At 54.0% G+C, this 27266-nt stretch overlaps 1 protein-coding gene across 4 annotated transcripts in view; it reads right to left on the bottom strand.

Moving 5' to 3' along the window:
* AGAP3 (ArfGAP with GTPase domain, ankyrin repeat and PH domain 3) overlaps positions 1–27266 on the bottom strand; it is a 237126-nt gene that overhangs the window by 102715 nt on the left and 107145 nt on the right. For all 4 annotated transcript variants that reach the window (XM_084619178.1, XM_084619179.1, XM_084619180.1 and 1 more), the window contains exons 7-8: positions 13653–13780; positions 1967–2122 (exon numbers count right to left, since the gene is read on the bottom strand). In XM_084619178.1, coding sequence (XP_084475304.1) covers positions 1967–2122; positions 13653–13780 — 284 coding nt within the window. The remainder of the gene's footprint in view (positions 1–1966; positions 2123–13652; positions 13781–27266) is intronic.

Here is a 27266-nt window from a genome sequence, read left to right as displayed (position 1 = left end):
GAGATGGCGAGCACGTGCCCCCCAGAGAGTGAGTGTGAACCCCAGACTGAGTGAGCGTGAGCCCCACATAGAAGGCAAGCGAGCAGGAACCCCCTCAAGATGGCAAGCAAGCCTGAGCCCCAGACTGAGCAAAAGAGGGCAAGCAAGCAGGTACCCCTAGAGACGGCAAGCAAGCGTGAGCCCCGACTGATGACTTCCATAGTGATGAAGCATGAGCCCCAGAATGAAGAAGCTGAGAATGAGCATGTCACCACAAGCCTGACGCGCTCCAACAGGAGCGAAAGGGAGAGCGTGAACATGAACTGACGGCGAGTCCAGAACCAGTGGGTGTGTGGACAAGCGTGAGAGCACATGAGAGAACCGGTGTGCACTGGTGCACAACAGCAAGTGTGAGCATGAGCGAGAGTAACGACCAGGGAGGGAGCAGGAAATCCATTAGAACAGGAGCACAACAGTGAGCATGACCACGTAGGAGACTCTACAGGCCCTTGTTGAGAGAATGTGGGGGGTGCACGTGCTGAAGGGTGTTGGGGAGCAGCGGGGTCCACGGTGGGAACTGTGTGCACTGGGGGCGAGGGTGTTGGGGAGGTGCAGGTGGGTGAGAGGTGTATGCATTGGGCATATGGGTATGCACACTGGGAAGGTGGGTATGTGCGGGTGCTGGGGAGCGGTGGGCGGGTGCGCGCCCTGGTGGGCGGGTGCTGGGGAGCGGTGGGCGGGTGCGTGCCCTGGTGGGCGGGTGCTGGGGGAACAGTGGACGGGTGCGCGCCCTGGTGGGCGGGTGCTGGGGGAACAGTGGACGGGTGCGTGCCCTGGTGGGCGGGTGCTGGGGAGCGGAGGGCGGGTGCTGGGGGAACAGTGGACGGGTGTGCTCACCGGTGTGCGGGTGTTGTGGAACAGTGGAGTTCCCAGTTGCTGTGTGTGTTCAGACGGGGATGGAGGTGCACGTGGGGCATGCTGGGATGGTGTGTGGGGAGGCCCAGGTGCCTTGGGGACAGTGGGGTGGCTGTGTGTGCATATGGGTGTAGAGTGTGCTGAGAGATGGGGTGCAAACACAACCAGCAGAAATAACAGCTGTAAATGTCCCCAATTGACTCCCCATGATGTCGTCCTCAATCCCCTGGTTCAAACATGCCCAGCCCTCCCCCTACATATCAGCAGGGGCCCCTCGGTGTCCGGATAGCGTCACACATGGATGCAAGAGGGACTCCATGTGCCATTGCTGGCTCTGAGCACCACCGCCCATGAGACCCTGCCAGGCTTATTCAGCCAGTGCAGAAACAGAGTCCCAGCCTCTGGGGACGTCAGCCCCTGCTCGGGGGACATGGCCCCAGGGGGAGCGATGGGAAAGGGGCACCAGTGCTGTACGCCCAGGCAGGCAGAGCCACCCCTCGCTCCCCACGCCAGGGGGATGCACAAGCACACACGGACATGGGGGATACACACACAGGATGCACATGCTCATGCACGCAGAGGGGACACACGCACACGGGGAGGATTCCTACATGCCCACGGAGGACGCACACACGTGTGCACACGGAGGACGCACACGCACATACTCGGGGAGGATTCCTACACGCCCACGGAGGACGCACACGCACATACTCGGGGAGGATTCAGGCACACAGAGGACGCACACACGTGTGCACACGGAGAACGCACACGCACACACACACGGAGAGGATTCCTACACGCCCACGGAGGACGCACACACGTGTGCACACGGAGAACGCACATGCACATACTCGGGGAGGATTCACACACGCACACACATGCATGCACAAACACACACACAAACACGCACTGCACTGCGCTCCCCACAGCCTCTCCGCCCCCACGTGCCCACAGAAGTCGCGCTCTGCACCATGGCCCGAGCACACGCATGGCTGGGAGCAGGGCCGCCCTGTGCCGATGGGCCCACGCCCCCCTCGCCCGCCTGGCGCGTCCCGCCACTGGCCACACTCACCGTGAAGATGTTGGAGCGCCGCTTGGACTGCTTGCGGATGGGGGTGGGCGTATTGGAGGCAGCGATGGTCTCGATGCGCAGCTCCCGCTGGCCGATGCTGGGGGTGGAGGGCACGGAGGAGGAGTAGTCACTAAAGGCGCCGCTGCCATTCGTGGCCTGCGGGGGAGAGAGAGAGAGCGCGCTGGGTACGCCTGGGACCCGCCAGCAGGCTGCCCCCGGGTGGCTACAACCCCCCGAGCGACTTCGCACGGCAGGGCCGCCTCAGAGTGCCCCTGGCACCCCAGGGAAGCCGGCTCAGACAAGAATCATAGAATATCAGGGTTGGAAGGGACCTCAGGAGGTCATCTAGTCCAACCCCCTGCTCAAAAGCAAGACCAATCTCCAATTAAATCATCCCAGCCAGGGCTTTGTCAAGCCTGACCTTAAAAACTTCTAAGGAAGGAGATTCTACCACCTCCCTAAGTAACGCATTCCAGTGTTTCACCACCCTCCTAGTGAAAAAGTTTTTCCTAATATCCAACCTAACCCTCCCCCACTGCAACTTGAGACCATTACTCCTTGTCCTGTCCTCTTCTACCACTGAGAATAGTCTAGAACCATCTTCTCTGGAACCCTCTTTCAGGTAGTTGAAAGCAGCTATCAAATCCCCCCTCATTCTTCTCTTCTGCAGACTAAACAATCCCAGTTCCCTCAGCCTCTCCTCATAAGTCATGTGTTCCAGACCCCTAATCATTTTTGTTGCCCTTCGCTGGACTCTTTCCAATTTATCCACTTCCTTCTTGTAGTGTGGGGCCCAGAACTGGACACAGTACTCCAGATGAGGCCTCACCAATGTCGAATAGAGGGGAACGATCACGTCCCTCGATCTGCTCGCTATGCCCCTACTTATATATCCCAAAATGCCATTGGCCTTTTTGGCAACAAGGGCACACTGCTGACTCATACCCAGCTTCTCGTCCACTGTCACCCCTAGGTCCTTTTCCGCAGAACTGCTGCCTAGCCATTCGGTCCCTCGTCTGTAGCTGTGCATTGGGTTCTTCCGTCCTAAGTGCAGGACCCTGCACTTATCCTTATTGAACCTCATCAGATTTCTTTTGGCCCAATCCTCCAATTTGTCTAGGTCCCTCTGTATCCTATCCCTGCCCTCCAGCGTATCTACCACTCCTCCCAGTTTAGTATCATCCGCAAATTTGCTGAGAGTGCAATCCACACCATCCTCCAGATCATTTATGAAGATATTGAACAAAACTGGCCCCAGGACCGACCTCTGGGGCACTCCACTTGACACCGGCTGCCAACTAGACACGGAGCCATTGATCACTACCCGTTGAGCCCGACAATCTAGCCAACTTTCTACCCACCTTATAGTGCATTCATCCAGCCCATACTTCTTTAACTTGCTGACAAGAATACTGTGGGAGACAGTGTCAAAAGCTTTGCTCAAGTCAAGAAACAATACATCCACTGCTTTCCCTTCATCCACAGAACCAGTAATCTCATCATAGAAGGCAATTAGATTAGTCAGGCATGACCTTCCCTTGGTGAATCCATGCTGACTGTTCCTGATCACTTTCCTCTCATGTAAGTGCTTCAGGATTGATTCTTTGAGGACCTGCTCCATGATTTTTCCGGGGACTGAGGTGAGGCTGACTGGCCTGTAGTTCCCAGGATCCTCCTTCTTCCCTTTTTTAAAGATGGGCATTACATTAGCCTTTTTCCAGTCATCTGGGACTTCCCCATTTCGCCACAAGTTTTCAAAGATAATGGCCAATGGCTCTGCAATCACAGCCGCCAATTCCTTTAGCACTCTTGGATGCAACTTGTCCGGCCCCATGGACTTGTGCATGTCCAAATAGTCCCTAACCACCTCTTTCTCCACAGAGGGCTGGCCATCTATTCCCCATGTTGTGATGCCCAGCGCAGCAGTCTGGGAGCTGACCTTGTTAGTGAAGACAGAGGCAAAAAAAGCATTCAGTACATTAGCTTTTTCCACATCCTCTGTCACTAGGTTGCCTCCCTCATTCATTAAGGGGCCCACACTTTCCTTGGCTTTCTTCTTGTTGCCAACATACCTGAAGAAACCCTTCTTGTTACTCTTAACATCTCTCGCTAGCTGCAGCTCCAAGTGCGATTTGGCCCTCCTGATTTCATTCCTACATGCCCGAGCAATATTTTTATACTCTTCCCTGGTCATATGTCCAACCTTCCACTTCTTGTAAGCTTCTTTTTTACGTTTAAGATCCACTAGGATTTCACTGTTAAGGCAAGCTGGTCACCTGCCATATTTACTATTCTTTCTACACATCCCGATGGTTTGTCCCTGTAACCTCAACAGGGATTCCTTGAAATACTGCCAGCTCTCCTGGACTCCTTTCCCCCTCATGTTAGTCCCCCAGGGGATCCTACCCATCCGTTCCCTGAGGGAGTCAAAGTCTGCTTTCCTGAAGTCCAGGGTCCGTATCCTGCTGCTTTCCCTTCTTCCCTGTGTCAGGATCCTGAACTCAACCAACTCATGGTCACTGCCTCCCAGGTTCCCATCCACTTTTGCTTCCCCCACTAATTCTACCCGGTTTGTGAGCAGCAGGTCAAGAAAAGCGCCCCCCCTAGTTGGCTCCTCTAGCACTTGCACCAGGAAATTGTCCCCTACGCTTTCCAAAAACTTCCTGGATTGTCTATGCACCGCTGTATTGCTCTCCCAGCAGGTATCAGGGTGATTGAAGTCTCCCATGAGAACCAGGGTGTGCGATCTAGTAGCTTCTGTGAGCTGCCGGAAGAAAGCCTCATCCACCTCATCCCTCTGGTCCGGTGGTCTATAGCAGACTCCCACCACGACATCACTCTTGTTGCTCCCACTTCTAAACTTAATCCAGAGACACTCAGGTTTTTCTGCAGTTTCGTACCCGAGCTCTGAGCAGTCATACTGCTCCCTTACATACAGTGCAACTCCCCCACCTTTTCTGCCCTGCCTGTCCTTCCTGAACAGTTTATACCCATCCATGACAGTAATCCAGTCATGTGAGTTATCCCACCAAGTCTCTGTTATTCCAATCACAAGGGCTTGGAACGGAGGGCATGGAGCTTGCGAGGGACCACACAACTCACAACAACGCTGACTCCGAGTTCTCCCCGGGCTGGGATGCGGCTCGTGACGCTGCAGCGGGGCTGACTTCTCTGAGGACCGTAGGACTAGCCCCTCGGTGCTGGACGTAGGGGTGCAGTGGGGTTTCCATTGTACGCAGGGTACGTTCGGTTCAATGGCTCTCGGCACCCCCGCCACACAGACTGTCCCAGCAGCCCTGGACCAGCCGGAGTAGTTCAGGCAAGGCACTCCTGGCACAGTGCCGGCTGCATGAGGAAGGCCGAGAAGTCCTGTGGTGAGCAGCTCTTCTCTCCTGCCCCTTCCAGTGGAGGCTGCAAACACCCCAAAGCAGGAGGCCAGGGAGCCCTGCCAGACTCTTGGGTTTGTTTCAGTTTCTTGTCACTCCCCTGTGGCAGCTCCAGATGCACCTGTATCCAGACAAACACCGGACCCTTGTCTCACTTCTGCCAGCCCTCGGACCCCATGCGGCCTCGTGACAGTGAGTTCCTCAGTCCAAGTCCACACTGTACAAAGAATGGCTCCTGACTGTACAGTAACCGGTTGCTGGTGACATTTGTCTGGGTGGATCCCACTGCCGGGGCACATGCGGGGCCTCCTGGCCAGCAGCGTCCATTGGGGTTGCGCCTGGATACTGTGTCTTCACCGGCACTCCTCCCAGAGTCTCCCCACCGGGGGATGCAGCCTCCCCCACCGTGCCTTTCCCTCACTGATCCAGAGGGCAAGACGGCCTCCAAGGAGTGCGAGAGGAGCGCAGGTTGCAGGATCTGCCCAACCATCTCCTCCTCCTGCCAGTGTGAATCCAAACACACTGCTGACAATCCAACGACGAGCGAGCAGCTCCCAAACGAGGCAGGTGAGGTCTGAGGAGGGAACCAGATCTAGGCAGTAACACAGCGTCAAGGTGCAGACTGAACTCCATGATGCAACCCTGCCAAGTTCTCTGGTAGCAAGGGTCCTAAGTCTCGCTAAAGGAGCTGCAGCGCCAATGCCCACAGGAGGGGAGAGGCCTGCAGCTCACACCAAACTGGGCTGGCCCACTGGGATAACCTCTGGGGAAAAGATTGCCCCCAGAACTATCACTGCGGGCTGCAAACTACAAGGCAACTCCTGAGTGGTTTTGTCCTATCTGGATAAACAGAAAGGGCTCTCTGAGCACCCAAGGCATGCAGCCTCGCCTCCCCAGGGTGAGAAATCAGATAGGTCACCTGCCTGCTTCAGGTGGGAGCAAGAACACCCCTTGGAGAAGGCCTGGGGCAGGGACTGAGCCTCCCCCATCCCTACGAGCACCACGTAGGAAAGTGAGGCATCAGGGCTTGCAGCCCACCATCTCTGGCTGTGACAACAGCCACCAAGAAAGCCATTGAGTCCTTCCTGGGTCCCCGCAGACCAGGTGGACTAGGCTTAGCTGCTAGCTGGGCCCTCTAACTGATGGATTAACACCCTGGAGGAGTCTGGGGGACCACAGGGGGTGAGCACCAGGTAGGCTCAGGCGGATGGCAGGCAGAGGCTGCAGCCAGGGGGTCTCTGACTTAAGTGATGGCAGGACTGGTTTGCTACAAGTGAAGGAGACAGTTCACCCAGGGCAGGAGTGTGTACAGGAACCAGGTGTGTCCGAGTACCCCAGACAGAAAACCCTGCAGAGGGAGCTGGTGGGTGGTTCCTTGCTGTGGATGAGGATGCCATGGACATCTGTGGCGCAGGATCTTCTGGTGATGCTCAGTGAGCTAACATCCATGTGGCCAGTGGCATGGACCTGAAGGATCTGCCCCTGCTTCTGAGACAGAAGATCCAGGATGTTTGGAAGTGGGAGCAGGCCATACGGACACACGTAGCAGGTCTGTCTCGCCTCAAAAGGAGCTGCACAATTCATTGTAGCTGCGTCTCATCTATTCTCCCTGACGACCCTGGAGATGAAGCCCTGGAGAAAGCATGCAGGAGACCTCCTGTTCATGAGAAGAGGAAGGCATGTGGGAGACTGCGTGTGGAGCAGAGCAGGGGGCACTTGCTCTGATTACTGGCAAACTGATCTGTCCAAGGGAACAGGGATTTGAGGAGAGTTTCCTTCCGGAGCCCCTCCTGGGGCAACAAAAGCTTCCTGCCAACGGAGAGGGCCAGGCCGCTCTCACTCATTAGTGCTGCCCAGTGGGAATGGCTTCCGGACCAGAGATGGCCAAGCCCTGTCCTGACTCCTGACACAGCACATGGTTCATGGTGCTGTCAGGAGAGGGAGAGCCACATGCTTCCCAGAGCCCTGCCTACAACATGGCCTGCTCTGATCCACCATAGAACGAGGGGCTCTCCAGGGCCCACAGACCCGGGGGCATTCCCCACCCCAGTGCGGAAGCATCTGGCATGGATGCTGCTGTAGGAAGGGGTGAATGGAAGGCCCCCCTGTTCAGACTGACTCTGGCTCAGTGAGATGGATGTCCCCACCGTGTCTGCTGGCTGGTAGACTGCCTTCAGCCAGGGGAATGGGCCACACGCCCCAGCAGCCTGTGCGTGGCTGGCTGTGGTGAAAGGATGGGCTGGGATCTCTCCGGAGGCTGGAAGGTCTTTGGAATCCAGTAGTGCTCCTACAAAGCCAGAGACCGCTGGCACGGTTCCCTTGCAAACCGAGGCATGAGACAGACTCAGAACTGCAGCTGTCCTGCAGGGATCTGCCCTGGACAAACCAGGCTGCGAGGCGGGGTGCACGTGTCACGGCTCTCCAGGGGTGAGCTCTGCCATGGCCTCGATATACTTTCGGGAAGGACCCCCATGGTTTGCAGAGCTCTAGGCTTAGCTTTCCCCATGGTGAACCCCACAGACCCTTGCTCCCAGACCAGGCCTGTGGGCTCCAGCCCCGTCTGACTCGCAGCGCAGCTCCCTAGACTCCTGCAGAGACGTCCCTCTGTCAGGGAGCGACGCGCCCAGTCACAACAAGGCAGCGTTTATTTGTCACCTGGACTCCGAGTCCTCAGGTCAGCACGGGGAAACCAAGTTTCAGGCAGAGCCCACGCTGGCAGAAGTAGATGTTCCGACTCCCTGCCACCCTCTTTCCCCCTCCAGCTGCAGGTCTGGGTGTCTGCAGCTGCACACCTAACACCCAGCTGCTCCCGCCTCAGTTTCTCTGTCTCCGCTCGATGGGTTCACGCTTCAGCTTCCTTTGCTTCCAATAGTTTAAACTAATCTGCCGTCACGGAGGTTTCCAGCATCTCCGCAGAGGCCCAGATGTGGCCAGGCCTCAACAGTACCTTGTGCCTCCTCTGCCTCCCACACCAAGCTCTTAGTCTCCTGGTCCCAGAGAGGAAGTTAACCCCTTCACACCCAGTGGGTAGCAACATAAAGGGAGAGGGTACATTGAGTCACACACAGTGTTTATAGAAATATTACCAAAACCTCCTGCATTCTCTCCAGCATGTGCCCCAACATCAGAGAACAGCTGTCCCTCCTGCCAGGTGCTTGGTAAAGCCTGCTGGGGCCACGAGCAGCAAACAGTGGAGAGGATAATAGAGGGAGTTTGCCTGGAATCTGTCCGAGAGGAGTGCGCTACGGGCTGCGTTGGTGAGTATCTGAGTGTCTGTTGTGAGGACAGTTTGTCAGTTTGACCGTGTGCTTGAAAAGTGTGAATTGGGAGTGCTTTGTTCCAGGTGGACCTTGAGTGGAGCAGCGAACAGTGGAGAGGCTAACAGAGGGAGTTTGCCTGGGGAGAGCCTACTGAGGCTTCCATCTTGCAGGCTTCTCTGAGAAGTTACTGCAACATCTGAGGAAGCTCGTAGAAGGACAGTAATATGGATGGGGGGTGTTCAGCTGTTGTGACCTGCACTGGATGTGCCATGTTTGTCTTTCTTCCACAGGACAGAAGCGACTTTATCTGCACAAAGCAGACTTTATCTGGTCTCCACATTGGAGGAGAAGGTTCAAGGTCTGGAGCAACAGGTATCGACCCTGCGTTGCATAAGAGAAACTGAAGATTTCCTGGACAGACGTCAGGATATGCTTCTACGGGCACAATGTTCTGAAGATTCAGAGCAGGCTGCACATCGGGGACAGGAGGACGGTGAAGAAATTTGGCATCATGTGACCTCCAGAAGAAAAAAGGGGAATGTCCATGTACCAGCAACGCCAATACAGGTAAGCAACTGTTTTCATGTTCTCTCCACAGGTCCTAAGGCGGAGAGTGGACCAGATGATACGTCAGAGGGAAGGGAGCAGAAGGAGACTCCGCCGACTGGAAGGCATGAGATGCACTGTCCTAGAGATGGGGGTTCTGTGACCCCCATTCCCAAGGGAAGGAAGCGGGTGGTGGTGGTCCGGGACTCTCTCCTCAGGGGGACTGAGTCATCTATCTGCCGCCCCGACCAGGAAAACCGAGAAGTCTGCTGCTTACCAGGAGCTAGGATTCACGATGTGACGGAGAGACTGCGAGACTCATCAAGCCCTTGGATTGCTACCCCTTCCTGCTTCTCCACGTGGGCACCAATGATACTGCCAAGAATGACCTTGAGCGGATCACTGCAGACTACGTGGCTCTGGAAAGAAGGATAAAGGAGTTTGAGGCGCAAGTGGTGTTCTCGTCCATCCTCCCCGTGGAAGGAAAAGGCCTAGGTAGAGACCGTCGAATCGTGGAAGCCAATGAATGGCTACGCAGGTGGTGTCGGAGAGAAGGCTTTGGATTCTTTGACCATGGGATGGTGTTTCAAGAAGGAGGAGTGCTAGGCAGAGACGGGCTCCACCTAACGAAGAGAGGGAAGAGCATCTTCGCAAGCAGGCTGGCTAACCTAGTGAGGAGGGCTTTAAACTAGGTGTGACAAAGTGGGACTGTTCTTAATGTTTCCTCTGAATACTGTAGGGGTGCCTCAGTTTCCCCTAGGCATTTCTTAAGTCTCTAGGTGGTGGGATAAGGGGGTGTAATTGTTGCAGAGCAAAGGGCCAGTGTACATAAATGGCTGACACTCTGTCTCCTGGCGACTGATGGCCTGGGCTCTTCCCCCCTGCAAGGAGAGAGCTAAAGGGGTGGAGAACAAAGGAATCAGGTGACCTCTTGGCCCAGAAAAGGGACAAAGCCCAAAGGAGGAGGGGCTGGAGAGAGTTTCAGTTTGGGGCTGGCTGAGGATGAAGGAGTGAAGTGCAGACGTGGTTGTCTGGCTCACTGCCCCCCAAAATGGACCCGGCTGAGGGGTCCTGTACTCTGTACCTACAAGCTCTGTTTTGGACCGTGTTCCTGTCGTCTAATAAACCTCTGTTTTACTGGCTGGCTAAGACTGACTGTGAAGTTGGCGGCAGGACCCTCTGGCTTCCCCAGGACTCCACCTGCGTGGACTTGCTGTGGGAAGCGCATGGAGGGACGGGGGATGCTGAATGCTCCGAGGTCAGACCCAGGAAGGTGGAAGCCGTGTAAGCTTTTTGCCTGGAGACAGGCTGCTCACAGAGAGGAGGCTCCCCCAGAGATCTGACTGGCTTCATAGGGAGCAGTTCCAGAGCATCGCCTGGGGACTCCGTGACACTAGGTTCACCGGGGGAAGGAGACCAAAGCCCTTAGGTAAGTGGGGAAGTGAGATACCAGGGGGAAGCAAGAGCAGAAGAGCGCGAGAGGGGAGGGCTCCTGCCTCATACTGAGAAAGCATCAGCGAGTTATCTCAAGTGCCTATACACAAATGCAAGAAGCCAGGGAAACAAGCAGGGAGAACTGGAAGTTCTGCCACAGTCAAGGAATTAGGATGTGATTGGAATAACAGAGACTTGGTGGGATAACTCACATGACTGGAGTACTGTCATAGATGGATATAAAATGTTCAGGAAAAAGGACCTTGGGGTTACAGTGGACGAGAAGCTGGATATGAGTAAACAGTGTGCCCTTGTTGCCAAGAAGGCCAATGGCATTTTGGGCTGTATAAGTAGGGGCATTGCCAGCAGATCGAGGGACGTGATCGTCCCGCTCTATTTGACATTGGTGAGGCCTCATCTGGAGTACTGTGTCCAGCTTTGGGCCCCACATTACAAGAAGGGTGTGGAAAAATTGGAAAGAGTCCAGCGGAGGGCAACAAAAATGATGAGGGGACTGGGACTCATGAGTTATGAGGAGAGGCTGAGGGAACTGGGATTGTTTAGTCTATGGAAGAGAAGAATGACGGGGGGATTTAATAGCTGCTTTCAACTACCTGAGAGGGGGTTCCAAAGAGGATGGTGCGAGACTGTTCTCCGGGTAGCTGATGACAGGACAAGGAGTAATGGTCTCAAGTTGCAGTGGGGGGGGTTAGGTTGGATGTTAGGAAAAACTTTTTCACAAGGAGAGTGATGAAGCACTGGAATAGGTTACCTAGGGAGGTGGTGGACTCTCCTTCCTTAGAAGTTTTTAAGGTCAGGCTTGACAAAGCCCTGGCTGGGATGATTTAGTTGGGGTTGGTCCTGCTTTGAGCAGGGGGTTGGACTAGATGACCTCCTGTGGTCCCTCCCAACCCTGATATTCTATGATTCTATGAATGGCAGCGACCTGCACTGGGACTCAGAGATACCCCTGTAAGCCAGATGCATGGCCCCGGGTATGTAAGTGCCCGGCATGTCGAGAGCTGGGAACGTATCCCAAGGATCTAGGCTGGGCTTGACGGAGCTCAGGGTTACCATCCACCCCTGAAGTGCTGGGTGAATTTGCTGGGACATGGTAAGTCCAGTATCAAGTGCATGTGCCCAAAAGGAAAGGCGTGGGGGAACAATGGGAGGAGAAACCCTGGCCTCCAAAAGGCAAGACCCCTCCTTGATTGCCCCTGACGGAGCACAAAGGCCCCCTCTTCTCAGCAATGGTTCATGAAAAGCGTCCCTGAAGGTGGGTGGAAGAGACTGGAACTAGCGGGTAACCCCAGTGGCTACCTAGAGAGCCCATGAGTGCCAGGTGTGTGCAGCCTGCTGGCAGAACAAGGCCAAGCCGCTGCCCGAGGTGGGCCGTGGGGGCCAAGGCTCTGGCAGGAGCAGAAGAATGAGGCTCCCAAGCTGCCCGTTGTCCTGGGTGTGGAATGGGCAGAGCTGGACGAGACCCCCCGCCACAGGAGCCCCAGTCACGGAATGGCTCCTCTCAGTAGCTGGGAGCGAGAGACCCAGGGAACACGGACTGGCTTCAGATCCCTTGAGGGTGTGCGGAGATCAGTGGGCAGGGAGGGCCAGGGCTGCAGGAAGAGGCGTGCTCTCAGTGCTGGGCTGGCTGGTTCTCGCTCCAATGCCCAGGGTCTAATGAACTGCTAGATGTGTGGCCAGGAAGGACTCTTCCCCCAGGTCAGATTGGCTGTGACCTCCTCGCCTCCCTCTGTGTGGGCGCAGATCACTCGCTGGGATTATCTGGGTCTCTCTCATTGCTCGAGCATTGGGCACCTCAGCCCCCCCAGTCTCTGCCTGTGGCAAATCAGTCGCCTCCCGAGTGTCTCAGTTGGGTTGTTGCGCTGAGGGGCAGGTGCTGGGCTAGACAGGAGGTCAGGCAGATGATCTGGTGGCACCTTCTGGCTGTCAAACTCTGTAACTTTAAGGTAGGGACCAAGACCATGAACTTGAATAGAAACTCACCCATTGAAAGATGCTAGCAGCTCATTCTGGCAGCTTTGTCCGTTATCTCCTCAGCACTTCAGCATGTTCAGTTCTGTGTTTAATCCTTGTTTTAACCACTTTAAGTGCTCCAGGAGTCAGGCTCCCAGGCCTGAGACTCAGGGACAGTGTTTGCACCTTCCAGGTCTCTGCTGTGGGAGCTGACTCGAATAAAAGACGTGTACTCTTGGGCACACAAACATCCTGTTCTGGAGACTTGCTGCTCCCTACTGAGCAGCATGTCCAGCACCTCCTCTTGTACACCTCCGTCTCGGACAGCGCCTCATCTTTACCCCGGGGCCAGGGCAGCCATCTCCCAGCATCCTCTCTGGATTGAAGACTGATGGCTCGGGCAATGTCCTCCTCCTCCTTACCTGTGCCCTTCCCCCTAGGGCTCCCAGGAACCCACCCATTTTCTCACAGCCTTCCTGCTTCTCAAACACTCCGACAATATTTTATTTGTTTCCATGTCTTCTGATATTTGCTCTTTAAATTCCCTCTTGGGCTCCCCCTTTCCGCACACACCTTATGTGCCAGAGTTTGTTCCTTCTGCAGGCCACCCTTGGCTGCATGTCCCGGCCCAGGAAGGGGACAGTTTGCCTCGGGGGCCCTGGAACCTGGTCACATAGCCAGACTGGCTAAGCTCTAGCTGCCCTGCCGCCTTTGCAGTCTATAGCTTCCCTGCCTCCTGGGACTCTGTTATTGGTGCCTCCAGGCTCCCACGCTGAATCGAAAGATTGTACCACCCTCACTTTGGATTCCAGGATCTTCAGGGTTTGGAATCACCCTTCCCAGAGCCGAGTGTCACTTGGCTGGTGTTTGGTATCTTCCCTCTCGTCAGGGGCTCCACGCTGCTTGCCCTGCAGGCCCCTGACCCCCAGGCAGGCAGGCAGAGAGCTGTTCTGGGCTTTAGGCCAGCAGCCCCCCACCAGCTGCACTGGCTACTCTAGGGCTTGTGTTCAGAGACGGGGGGTAGGCAGACCCAGCCTTTACCTTTCAGTCAGCGGGGGCTGCTAGGGGTGGGGTCCCGTTTCTCACCTGGTTGATGTGCACAGAAGGAATAGAGGCCGCAGAGACAGACGAATGGCTAGGTGAATTGGGCAGGGACTTGCAGGGCCCTATGGAGAGCTGCTGTTTCTTCCGCAGGGCCACCACCTTCTGAGCCACTGAAAGAGAGAAGAGAGGGGCTAGGATCAGATGGCTTTCCCCACCCACTGCACCTCCAGAGCAGTTCAGAGCGACCCCGTGCCGGCTCCTGCCTCTGCCTGCAGCCAGTACCTGGGGCTTCAAACTGCCCCTCGCTGTGGCACCAGGGACTCCGGAAGCACATCCAACCTGCGGCTGCCTCGGGCTGCAGTGCACGGGAGCACGGAGCTGCTAGTGGCTGCCCCAGGGGGGCGGCGCACCACTGCAGTTCGCCCTGCCCCCTGGGTACGTGTCCCACAGCTCCTGGCACTGCCCATAAAGCAGTGGCTTCGGGGGGATTCTGAAAGATCTTCTAGGAGCCCAGGTGAACTGCAGGAAAAAAGGTCAAATTCTCATCATTTCTTGGGACACACCCATTAGTCTCTGGGCACTGGCTCCGTATCCAAGCCCTGGTCTCAGAACAGGTCCAGGCTGAACCCTCGGCTGCTGGAGCTTTGGAAAGCAGTTGCAAGGCACCATGGGCCGCGGAGGGGCTCCCGCAGGAGCGGCAGGGGGTGCAGCCGCTCACAGAGCCAGCCACTGAACTGGGCATGCCCTGAACACACCAGGTAGCTGTGGCCTTCATCCCAGCTGCACCCGTGCTCTGCCTCAAATGCCACAGCTGCCCCCTTCCCAACCTCCACATCCTGTCCTCCCACCTGGGCACTAGGCACCTCCATCCTCCAGACTGGGAGCCCTCCACTCTAGACACTCCTCTACCCATGTTTAAACAAAGACAAACACACCCCCCTCCGGTGACCCACTCGGTAAGCACCGGCTCAGAACCCAGAGCCCAGGCCTTCACAGACTCCTGCTGGAGCCCGGCCCGCCCCGGGGACAGCAGACAACTCGGCAGAACGCCTTGAAGGCGGACGCACATGGGAGCAGGCGCCCCGGTGCAGGGCCATGCAGAGAACGCCCTGCCAGAAGCTCTCCTACACTGATCACAACGGCCACAGTACAGCAAGGGGAGAGGCGTCCCTCAGGCAGGCAGTGCAAAGCCACTAAGAGCTTCACGGGGTAAAGCCAGCCCGGTCAGTGCCACATGCTGCTGGCCCAGTGTGCCCTGTCACAAGCCTCCTGCTGAACTCTGCGCTGGTCCCAGAGAGCCTTAAGATGCCGCACCACATACAGCGTTGAACTGGGAGGAGTCTAACCCCCAGGTAGCCCCATGGGTCCCTGCGCCCCAACACCATGGCTGCACGCAGATGGGACAGGCTGACCTGCCTTCTCAGCCGGAGCTGGGAGTCCAGCCAAAACGCCCTCAATCGGAGTGGCCCATGTTACCTCTGCCATCTCTTCCGGCTGTCCCCCCCATAAACCAACAGCACCGCCCTCGTCTCTGGCATGAGCCTCAGCAAGCAGGCTCACACCCATGCTTTGTGCGCCGTCCAGTGCTGGGCCAGGCCACTGGCCATGCTGGCTGGGTCGGGCGATGTGGAGACACAGAGCTACGCGTAGTCACAATACCGCACGCACCACAGCCCCCTCACCCCAGCCTATCTGCCGGCACAAGAGGAAGGGGGGCAAGATGGACCCAGCAGCCCCTCGCCGTGCTGCCACGGCCATGCAACCCCCCACTCAGGAGCAGCGGGCCACCCAGCCCTGGAGGCCAGCGCTCACCGGGTGGAGGGTGGCCGCAGACTGGTTGGACAGAGCTGTTGTCCGGCGGGCAGCAGAGGGTGCAGAACTTTTTCATCCCGCTGTGGGGAACAGGCCTCAACAATGCAGCCTCAGGCCGCGTGGGTGAGAGCGGCCATCGCCCTGCCCAGGGTCCACCCAATGTTCCTGGACAACTGGGCCCTGGCTTGCGGCCAGGACTCCACCGTGGGTGCGTTGTCATGTCTGTTTCCATGCAATACACAGAATGCTGCACGGGCATGCAGTGAAGGGGGCCAATGAACCGGAGAGTACCGAGGGACAGAAACAGCTGGAGCCCAAGTCTGCTCCCCCACCCCACCCCACCCCCAGCAAGCCCAGGAGCCCCACGCCGGCCTTGGTGGCAGGTCCCTGCAGGCCCTCAAGAGCCAGCAGAGGAGGACACCTCGCGCCACACAACACTGAGCCCAGCCAACACTGACCCACTGGGGCACCAGGCACACGCGCTTGTGCCCGGGCACCCAAGTCCACTCCCAAGCTACGCAGAGCGGTGGCGATTCTGCTCAATGCTGAGTAAGGGCAGAGTGGGCCGGCTTTTGACTGGGAGAGACCGAGAGGCCGCGGCAGTCCCTGATGGCCCACAGTGACAGCTCTGGGGCGGAGCCGCACCATGGCACGAGGCAGCAGCAAGACGGACAGTCACTATTCACAGCTGGACAGACAAGCTGCCGCTGAGCACAGCCTGCATCAGAAGTGCTCCGTGAACACAGGTTCCCGGGGGGCGGGCGCGGGGGGATGGCTCCTTGAGCTAATGCCGGCACTGCTCCTCCCTGTCGTTTCTTGTGGATGTATTGTTTCTTGACTTTAGCAAAGCTTTTGACACGGTCTCCCACAGTATTCTTGTCAGCAAGTTAAGGAGGTATGGGCTGGATGAATGCACTATAAGGTGGGTAGAAAGCTGGCTAGATTGTCGGGCTCAACGGGTGGTGATCAATGGCTCCATGTCCAGTTGGCAGCCGGTGTCAAGTGGAGTGCCCCAAGGGTCGGTCCTGGGGCCGGTTTTGTTCAATATCTTCATAAATGATCTGGAGGATGGTGTGGATTGCACTCTCAGCAAATTTGCGGATGATACTAAACTGGGAGGAGTGGTAGATACGCTGGAGGGGAGGGATAGGATACAGAAGGACCTAGAAAAATTGGAGGATTGGGCCAAAAGAAATCTGATGAGGTTCAATAAGGATAAGTGCAGGGTCCTGCACTTAGGATGGAAGAATCCAATGCACCGCTACAGACTAGGGACCGAATGGCTAGGCAGCAGTTCTGCGGAAAAGGACCTAGGGGCGACAGTGGACGAGAAGCTGGATATGAGTCAGCAGTGTGCCCTTGTTGCCAAGAAGGCCAATGGCATTTTGGGATGTATAAGTAGGGGCATAGCGAGCAGATCGAGGGACGTGATCGTTCCCCTCTATTCGACATTGGTGAGGCCTCATCTGGAGTACTGTGTCCAGTTTTGGGCCCCACACTTCAAGAAGGATGTGGATAAATTGGAGAGAGTCCAGCGAAAGGCAACAAAAATGACTAGGGGTCTGGAACACATGACTTATGAGGAGAGGCTGAGGGAACTGGGATTGTTTAGTCTGCAGAAGAGAAGAATGAGGGGGGATTTGATAGCTGCTTTCAACTACCTGAGAGGTGGTTCCAGAGAAGATGGTTCTAGACTATTCTCAGTGGTAGAAGAGGACAGAACGAGGAGTAATGGTCTCAAGTTGCAGTGGGGGAGGTTTAGGTTGGATATTAGGAAAAACTTTTTCACTAGGAGGGTGGTGAAACACTGGAATGCGTTACCTAGGGAGGTGGTAGAATCTCCTTCCTTAGAAGTTTTTAATGTCAGGCTTGACAAAGCCCTGGCTGGGATGATTTAGTTGGGGATTGGACCTGCTTTGAGCAGGGGGTTGGACTAGACGACCTTCTGAGGTCCCTTCCAACCCTGATATTCTATGATTCTATGAGAACAGGTTGATTAGAGAGGTCTGATGCAGGTGGATTTCAGACAGCACCTCTGGCATACGTTTGGGATGAGGACTCAGGACACATTAGCCCCTGTAGAATATAGCAAAGGGAGGATCCATTATTAAACCCTAACCCTCCCTTAGCGGATGTCTGTGTTACGAGCCAGGGCATGAATCAAAGTCACATACACGCTACATGCTAAAACCAGGAGCGGAGCTGCAGTACAAACCCACCTGAACCCCCGGGTACGTACTCGGGGCAACCAGCCCTTGTTGCTCCTTGTTAGGATATAGATATTCAGGCCTGTCTGCAAAGGCCTATATGCTAAGAATTTAGGTGTATTCTTATCACTTGGCTAGTTAGAATCATAGAATATCAGGGTTGGAAGGGACCCCAGAAGGTCATCTAGTCCAACCCCCTGCTCAAAGCAGGACCAATTCCCAGTTAAATCATCCCAGCCAGGGCTTTGTCAAGCCTGACCTTAAAAACCTCTAAGGAAGAAGATTCTACCACCTCCCTAGGTAACTCATTCCAGTGTTTCACCACCCTCTTAGTGAAAAAGTTTTTCCTAATATCCAATCTAAACCTCCCCCACTGCAACTTGAGACCATTACTCCTCGTTCTGTCATCTGCTACCATTGAGAACAGTCTAGAGCCATCCTCTTTGGAACCCCCTTTCAGGTAGTTGAAAGCAGCTATCAAATCCCCCCTCATTCTTCTCTTCTGCAGGCTAAACAATCCCAGCTCCCTCAGCCTCTCCTCATAAGTCATGTGTTCCAGTCCCCTAATCATTTTTGTTGCCCTTCGCTGGACTCTCTCCAATTTATCCACATCCTTCTTGAAGTGTGGGGCCCAAAACTGGACACAGTACTCCAGATGAGGCCTCACCAATGTCGAATAGAGGGGAACGATCACGTCCCTCGATCTGCTCGCTATGCCCCTACTTATACATCCCAAAATGCCATTGGCCTTCTTGGCAACAAGGGCACACTGCTGACTCATATCCAGCTTCTCGTCCACTGTCACCCCTAGGTCCTTTTCCGCAGAACTGCTGCCTAGCCATTCGGTCCCTAGTCTGTAGCTGTGCATTGGGTTCTTCCATCCTAAGTGCAGGACCCTGCACTTATCTTATTGAACCTCATCAGATTCCTTTTGGCCCAATCTTCCAATTGGTCTAGGTCCTTCTGTATTCTATCCCTCCCCTCCAGCGTATCTACCACTCCTCCCAGTTTAGTATCATCCGCAAATTTGCTGAGAGTGCAATCCACACCATCCTCCAGTTCTAGAGGTATAATAGAAAGAATCAAAATCACTGTCGGCCGGTGTAAGGGCCTTCTCTTACTGTGACAGTCTGAGGCCCTGTGCTTAGGCTAAGGCCTTTGGCTAAGCAGCAGAGGCAGCCATAGCTGGGAAGCGACCGGTCACCTCCTCACATCCCAAACTAGTCACATTGAAATAAGGTGCCATTGGTCTGTTAGGATACAATCCTGTCCTGATAACGTCTATCGCCTCCAGAGAAAGGGAAGTGCCTAGAAGATGTAAAAGGAAACTTAGTCTGATAGCATTCTGTCTGGCAAGAACTCACTTATCGATAGTTGGGGTGTGAAATCCTCATTTCTGTGTTGTTCTGTCACTGTAGTCCCCATTTCCCCATTGTTTGTCTGTATAATCTCTGTCTGGTTCTGGGATTGTTTCTGTCTGCTGTGTGATTAATTTTGCTGGGTGTAAACTAATTAAGGTGGTGGGATCTAATTGGTTAAATAATCATGTTACAATATGTTAGGATTGGTTAGTTACATTTCAGTAAAATGGCTGGTTAAGGTATAGCTAAGCGGAACTCAAGTTTTACTATATAGTCTGCAGTCAATCAGGAAGAAAGGTGGGGAATGGGAACGGGGAATGGGGGTGGGGAAATTGGAATCATGTTTTGCTAAAGGGGGGAATGGGAACAGGGACACAGGTAAGGCTCTGTGGTGTCAGAGCTGGGAAGGGGGACACTAAGGAAGGAAACTGGAATCATGCTTGCTGGAAGTTCACCCCAATAAACATCGGATTGTTTGCACCTTCGGACTTCGAGGATTGCTGCTCTCTGCTCATGGGAGAAGGACCAGGGAAGTGAGCGGGTGAAGGAACAAGCCCCTAACATCGCTTGGGTCTGCCTCAGCGACGTTACACGTCTCAACGCTCTAGCTCAATGGGAGCTAGCTCTCCAGCACATCTATGCGAGCTGGGGATTGCACCCCTCGCTCATAGCACAGACCTAGCATGACTCCGCTTGCTGACAGAATGGTGATGAAACCATCCGGCCAGATCCTCAGGATATGGACCAGGGTCTTCAAAGGCAGGAAGGAGAGAGAGCACATGCCCAAGGGCTCCAGGCAAAGGTCCCACGGTGTAGCAGGCTCTCTGGAGGTATTCGCCAGGGCTTCAGGAATCCTGCAACAGCAGCGTGACTAAAATCAGCAGGACTCTCCACTGGGGGTTTCATGGGGAAAAGACAAGGAACGGCCCAGAGACTTCAGGTCCAGCCAACAGTCCCAAACAGATTAGACAGGCAGAGAACAGGCAAACATTATCTGCTGCCCACAGAAAACCTTTTTACTCCCCAGGACAGAGGGTTTTCTGCATGCCTTCTGCACTCCCGCTGGGCTCAGCAGGTCTGAAATACTGCTCTGAGATTCAGGCCACGAGGAGGTGCGATTCCCGAACAGGAGGCAGGGTCAGACCATCTCCTTGAGACAGCAGGGCTCAGGGTACCAGTAGGAAAAATGAAGGCTCCCATAAGAGATTTGGGAGGGCCATACAGCCACATTGCCTAGCCCAGGCTGGAGCAACCAGCATGACTCAAGCTCTGGCCTGTCATGTGTCCGTTTGATCACCAGTGGAGAGATGTTCCAGTCCAGCATGGCCATGGGATGGAGTCTCTGGAGCAGACTGTAGGGCACTTCACGCTGATGTTTGCTGGAGTGGGGTCCTCCACTTCTTTAACAGCAGGTCCACTGGGGCCTGTTTCAAGCAGGACTACTGTCCCTGTCATAGATACTGCATCTGGGCTCCTCACAATCTTTAGTGTATTTATCATCACAGTGCCCCCGTGAGGGGGGCAGGACTATTACCCCATTTTGCAGTTGGAAACTGAGGCAGAGAGAGACAGACCATGGGCTTGTCTACATGGGACGTCACTGTGCAGAAAGCTCGGGCGCTGTAGATTCACACTCTGGCTTTTTGCACAGTAACGTCCCATGAAGATAAGCCCGATGTGATATGTCCAGGATCACAAAGGATGTTTGCTGTGGAGCAGGAACCAGGTCTCCCACAGCTCAGATTAGTGCTCCAACCACCATACCCAGCCTTCCTCCCAGTGCCCACGGCAATCTCTAGCACTCTCTTTGCTGGCTGGATGACGGGCCAAGCACCAGTCCCACAGAGCCATTCCCTCCTGACTGTTCTGCAATATGCACTTGTTTGGTGACAGAATAGGAAGTGTTCTACTGTGACTGGGCAACACAACATCACATCCCCTGAGCAGCTGCACAGACGACTTTACAGCCTCTCCCCCAGCACCCAGTTCCAGACACTGCTACCCAAACATCTCACTGCCACGAGCTGTCCGCTCTGGGGAACCAGCCACAGCCTCGGTGATGATCCCAATGGAGGGGCTCCGAGAACTCAGCTGCACTCCCTTCAGCCCAGCATCTAGGAGCTTCCACCAAGAGGTGGCCAAGGGAGCAATGCCTCGTCATCTGCACTGAGCGCGAATCCTGCTGCCAGCCAGCGCTGTCGCAGCCTCATTTGCAACTACACCAATGTATGTGTGAAGAAACCAGGCGTCCCTTAGTCCCCGGCAGACTCACACTGATCTCCGAGGATCCTCTCTCAGGAGAAGGGTAACTGGCAAACATCCCTGGAAGAATTGCCTTGGCCTGGCCTGAGCCCTCGATGGCCCCACAAAGGAGATTCTTTGGGCAGGCACGAGAGTGGACTTCTCTCGAATCCAGAAACGGAGGGCCTGGAACACCTTGAATGATTCCTCGAATGCCTGGGGAGAACGGGGACAAACTAGCCAATTGTCTAGCAATGGGAACATCTTGACACCCGAGATGGACATGAGCCCTCCCAGGCATCTGGTGACTCCCCTTGATGCAGCCCCTTGCACTGAGAACGGACGCTGTCCCTCCACAGAGAGAGGTGTCATTCCGACAGCCACACTGACGCAGGCATCCTTACGCTAGAGCTCCAAGCCAGTTTTGAGGGGACAGGGCAACACCTGGAACTTCCCAAGGAAGCTAGGTTTCAGAGTGGTAGCCGTGGTAGTCTGTATCAGCAAAAACAACGAGGCACCTCGTTGTGGCACCTCAGAGACTAACAAATCTATTTGGGCATAAGCTTTCGTGGGATATAACCCACTTCATCAGATGCACGGAGTGAAAAATACAGTGAGCAGTATATATAGTACAGCACATGAAAAGATGGGAGCTGCCTTACCAAGTGGGAGATCAGTGCTAACGAGGCCAATTCATTTAAGGTGGAAGTGGCCTATTCTCAACAGTTGACAAGAAGGGGCGAATATCAACAGAGGGAAAATTACCCTTGTAGTGTTAACGAGGCCAATACAATCAGGGTGGACGTTGCTCATTCCCAACAACTGACAAGAAGGTGTGAGTATCAGCAGAGGGAAAATTACTTTTTGTAGTGATCCAACCACTCCCAGTCTTTATTCAGGCTGAATTTGATGGTGTCCAGTTTGCAAATTAATTCTAGTTCTGCAGTTTCTCGTTGAAGTCTGTTTTTGAAGTTTTTTTGTTGAAGAATTGCCACTTTTAAGTCTGTTATTGAGTGTCCAGGGAGATTGAAGTGCTCTCCTACTGGTTTTTGAATGTTACAATTCTTGATGTCTGATTTGTGTCCATTTATTCTTTTGCGTAGAGACGGTCCGCTTTGGCCAATGCAGTCAGTCTCTAGAGGGCCACAATGAGAAGAGGCCGTTTCTCATGCTGGATGAGAAAACCTGCCTGAGGAGCTCACCTCTGCTCTGAGCAGCTCCTCAGGAGGGATCCCTGCAGCGCAATGGGGTGAAACTGATTCACGCATCCAAGCTGAACGAGATCTAGCAACTGGATGGGATTCCACTGCAAGCTGCCATGCCCCAGCAGGCAGGCAGGGAAGCAGAAGTCAGAAATCTCAGTGGTTTTCAAGCAACACGCCAGATTTTCAGCCTTGATGCTGAAGGTGATACATGGTGGCAGCTGATGCATCAGCTCGGCCTCACACATTTCTGAGAAACCTCTCCAACACCGGAAGGACGAAGACTCCCTGTCCCTGGTGGTGTCGGACTCAATGGTGCACATACAGGAGCCTGATCGTACGCTCCGGCGCTGGTCACAGGCAGAAGGAAGAATCCAAGCCCTTGGGACTGGTGAGACGGACAAAGCTGCAGCTGCTCTCAGCACACCTTGCAGGAATCTTTCCACATGCTCCCTGGACTCAGGCTAACAACTCGCCGCTGCCAGAGCAGCGCCAAGAAGTCCAGCACAAAAGGGCCCTTGTGTAGAGGTCAGCTCAGCACGGTGCAGAAGCGCTCTCAAAACAAGAGTCTGCTGGAGCAGAGAGCCCCCAGGGCTGGTGGCCTTGGTCATGGCACTGATTTACTCCGAGCCAGGGAAGATCCTGACACTGAGAAGCACCTGCACCCGCCCACTCTAAGGGAACAAATCTTTGCTGGAGACACTTCACCACCAAGACACCAACAGGTGCATGCTGAGTGCCAGCAGCTAAGAGGATCATGTGCATTGGACTCATAGAAGATCTGGGTTGGAAGGGACCACAGGAGGTCATCTAGTCCAAGCCCCTGCTCAAAGCAGGACCAATCCCCAATCAAATCATCCCAGCCAGCACTTTGTCAAGCCTGACCTTAAAAACTTCTCAGGAAGGAGATTCCACCACCTCCCTAGGTAACCCATTCCAGTGCTTCACACCCTCCTAGTGAAATAGTGTTTCCTAATATGCAACCTAAACCTCCCCCACTGCAACTTGAGACCATTACTCCTTGTTCTGTCATCTGCCACCACTGAGAACAGCTGAGCTCCATCCTCTTTGGAACCCCCCTTCAGGTAGTTGAAGGCTGCTATCAAATCCCCCCTCACTCTTCTCTTCTGCAGCTTAAACAATTTCACACTTGAGTTCCTTCAAAACTCTTGGGTGAATATCATCTGGTCCTGGTGGCTTATTACTGTTTAGTTCATCAATTTATTCCAAAACCTCCTCTAATGACACCTCAGTCTGGGACAGTTCCTCAGATTTGTTACCTAAAAAGAATGGCTCAGGTGTGGCAATCTCCCTCACATCCTCAGCCATGAAGACCAAGGCAAAGAATTCATTTGGTTTCTCTGCAATGGCCTTATCATCCTTGAGTGCTCCTTTAGCATCTCCATCGTCCAGTGGCCCCATTGGTTGTTTAACAGGCTTCCTGCTTCTGATCTACTTAAAAAGTAATAGCAAAATTTTTTTTAAGTCTTTGTCTAACAGTTCTTCAAATTCTTTTTTGGCCTGACTAATTGTATTTTGGCACTTCATTTGCCTGTGTTTATGCTCCTTTCTATTTTCCTCACTGGGATTTAACTTCCACTTTTTAAAGGATGCCTTTTTGCCTCTCACTGCTTCTTTGACTTTGTTGTTTAGCCACAGTGGTGCTTTTTGGTTCTCTTACTGTGTTTTTTAATTTGGGATACACACCGAGGCTGAGCCCCTATGATGGTGTCTTTAAAAAGTTTCCACACAGCTTGCAGAGAGTTCACTTTTGGCACTGTACCTTTTAATTTCTGTTTCACTAACCTCCTCATTTCTGTGTAGTTCCCCCTTCTGAAATTAAATGCTGCCGTGGTGGGCTGCTGGGGTGTTTTCCCCGCCACAGGGATGTTAAATTGAATTAGATTAGGGTCACTATTACCAAGCAGTCCAACTCTATTCACCTCTTGGACCTGATCCTGTGCTGTACTTAGGACTAAATCAAGAATTGCCTCTCCTCTGGTGGGTTCCAGGACCAGCTGCTCCAAGAAGCAGTCATTTAAGGTGTCAAGAAACTTTATCTCTGCATCCCATCCTGAGGTGACATGGACCCAGTCAATATGGTGATAGCTGAAATCCCTCAATATTATTGAGTTTCCTATGTTAATGGCCTCTCTAATCAACCTGAGCATTTCACAGTCACTATCACCATCCTGATCAGGTGGTCTTATGTACTTATGTTCTTAGAATAGTGGAGAGATAACGAGGAGCACTGAATGGGGTCAGGTAGGGAGGGGCTGAGCAGTGATGGGTGGGGAGCGGGGACTAGCAGGACATGGAGAGAGACACACTGCTACGCACTCAGACAAGACCGTAACTGCTCCTTTATCCAACACTAAAGGCAGCTCTCCCCGAGCCGGCAGCATCGGGCCCCAGAGCACACGCTGCTTACCTGCTCTAGCAGGCTCCTCCTCCTCCCAAACTGGCTTGGTCACTGTTTCTGCTACTGTGTCCGGATCCTGAGACTCACTAAACAGATCCTGGCATCCCAGCAATATCTCAACCGCACCCCTTGTCCCTGTGCTCCCCATTTCACAGACCCAGCACTCTCTCCTCAGGATCCTGCGGTCTATGGCCGCAGCAACGCAGGGAGGCTTTGTGCTGTCCCGCTGCACCTCAGGCTGACAGAAAATGAACCCTGAGAATTCATTCCAGAGCTCCAGACAGCTGAGGGGTCCCGCTGCTTCGCCCCTGCTACCCTGACCCTAACACACCAGAACCGACGACCCTTCCCGTCTCCACAGCTCTCCAGAGCCCAGAGCAGAGCAGAGCAGAGTGAATTCAGCACAGCCTGACTCCCCATTGCCTGCACATCGGCTACACTAGCCGCACGCTCGAAGGAAGGCCTCCGAGACACGTCAGCACCGGAGCAGAAGGGAGTCACCATCGTTCCGGATGTTGGTGCTAGCAAAGTGGTGACAAAACCTGAGTTCCATGGAGGAGACCGCAGAAAACCTGATCCCTGCGCAGCAGAGTGAGGGAAGCAGACCAGACGGGTCCCAGACTCATAAAGTTTAATTTTAGAAAGGACCATCAGATCATCTGACCTCCTGTGTCTGACGGGTCATTCTGTTTCCCCAGGGACCTCTGCATCGAACCCAGCCACTGGCACTTAGATAAAGCATCTTCCAGAAAGGCCCCTAGTCTGGATCTAGAGACATCCAGAATTGGAGAACTCACCACTTCCCTGGGGAGTCTGTTGCCGTGGTTAATCGCACTGTTAAAAATGTGCACCGCATTTCTAGTTTGAATGTGTCAGGTTTCAGCTTCCAGCCAGTGTTCTGCCTGTCTCCGCTAGAGGCTAGAGTATAGAGCCCTCTAGTGCCCAGGCACTTCTACATTGTAATCAAGTCACCTCTCAGTCGTCTTTGTGAGAAGCTACACAAATTGAGCTCCTGGGTCCTCTCACTGCCAGGCATTTTCTCCAGCCCGTGAATCATTTCTCTCTCTTTTCTGAACCCTCTCCAGCTTTTCAACATCCTTTTAAAAATGGGGACACCAGAACTGGTTGCAGTGTTCACCAACACTGTACAGAGGTAACATCGCTTCCCTACTCCTATTCCCGTTTATACGGTCAAAGATCGCTCTAACGCTCTTGCCTAGCGTCACACTGGAAACTCATAAACTAAGTCTAGAAGAGACCACATCATCATCTAGTCTGATCTCCTCAGACCCCAATCTTCAAGTCGTCCACACATTTTATCAGCAGTAATTTTATATGGACTTCCAGGTCGCTGATGAAAATGTTGACTAGCGTTGGGCCAAGTACCAATCCCTGTGGACCCCACCATTCAATGGTGACTCTCTATTGATAACTACATTTTAGATGTCAGCCAGCTCTTGATCCATCTGATGTGCACTTCACTGATACTGGATAGTGCTGATATTTTAATCAGAATGTCGCATGGTGGGCTGTAATGATTGGGCCTACAAATAAATCCTCATTGTAAATTCAACTGTAAGAAGTGACTGAAAGTTCACAAAATGTCACAATAAGCTAAAACTTTTGGTGGGAAAAGGTACAAAAGGGAGACAGAAAAACTGAATTAGTCCATACAAAAAGCCTGCTGACATAACTCAAGGACTATGTTAAAAACATGTCTGGTAAACCAGACTGCATGAGACCAAAAATCAGTGAACCAAAACTGGCATGTCAGCAATTAGGCCCAGCTGATGGACAAAACAATGAGAGGACGGGCTATTCCACCCACCACTTCCTTTTCAGGCCCTTAATGAAAGAGACTTTGGAGGGGAAATTGGCGACTGGAGCATGCTTCATCCTCATGACTGCCTCCCCCACCCTCTGCTGGGACCCCAGACCATCTTCATCCTAATCCTGAGAGATGTGCTGGCCAGACTGGGCCACAGAGAGGGAGCCGGATGACCCCAGCGCCAGCTATTCCCAAATGCCACCTGTGATGTGAGACTTGGGCTCTTTCCCCCCCATCCCCCACATGTCCTTCCCCTTCCCAACCTCACTCCTCCTTTTTCAAAGCCCTCTCCTTTTTCCTTCTGTCTCACAGGAGTCCGGCTTGGCCAGCCAAAATGGGGTATTTTGCAACACGGCCACAGCCTGAGACCTGAAAGAGGCAGCTAAAAGCAATGGCCTGACAGCCTGTTCCTGGTACAAGTTTGCAAGGCCTCGGAGTGGCTGATCAGACCACGCACTGGCCCGTTTCTCCAGTAGGAGGAGGGTGCAAGCGAAAGTCGACAGCTAACTCAGAAGCTGCATTTTCTCTCCGTTTTCTTTTCTCTCCCCTTTCGTGGGTGTTTGCCTTGTTTTGTCTTCTAGGA

The sequence above is a fragment of the Lepidochelys olivacea genome (genome assembly GCF_965140295.1).
Source record: "Lepidochelys olivacea isolate rLepOli2 genome assembly, chromosome: 2".
NCBI lineage: Eukaryota > Metazoa > Chordata > Testudines > Cheloniidae > Lepidochelys > Lepidochelys olivacea.
This window is presented reverse-complemented; position numbering and strand designations above follow the sequence as displayed.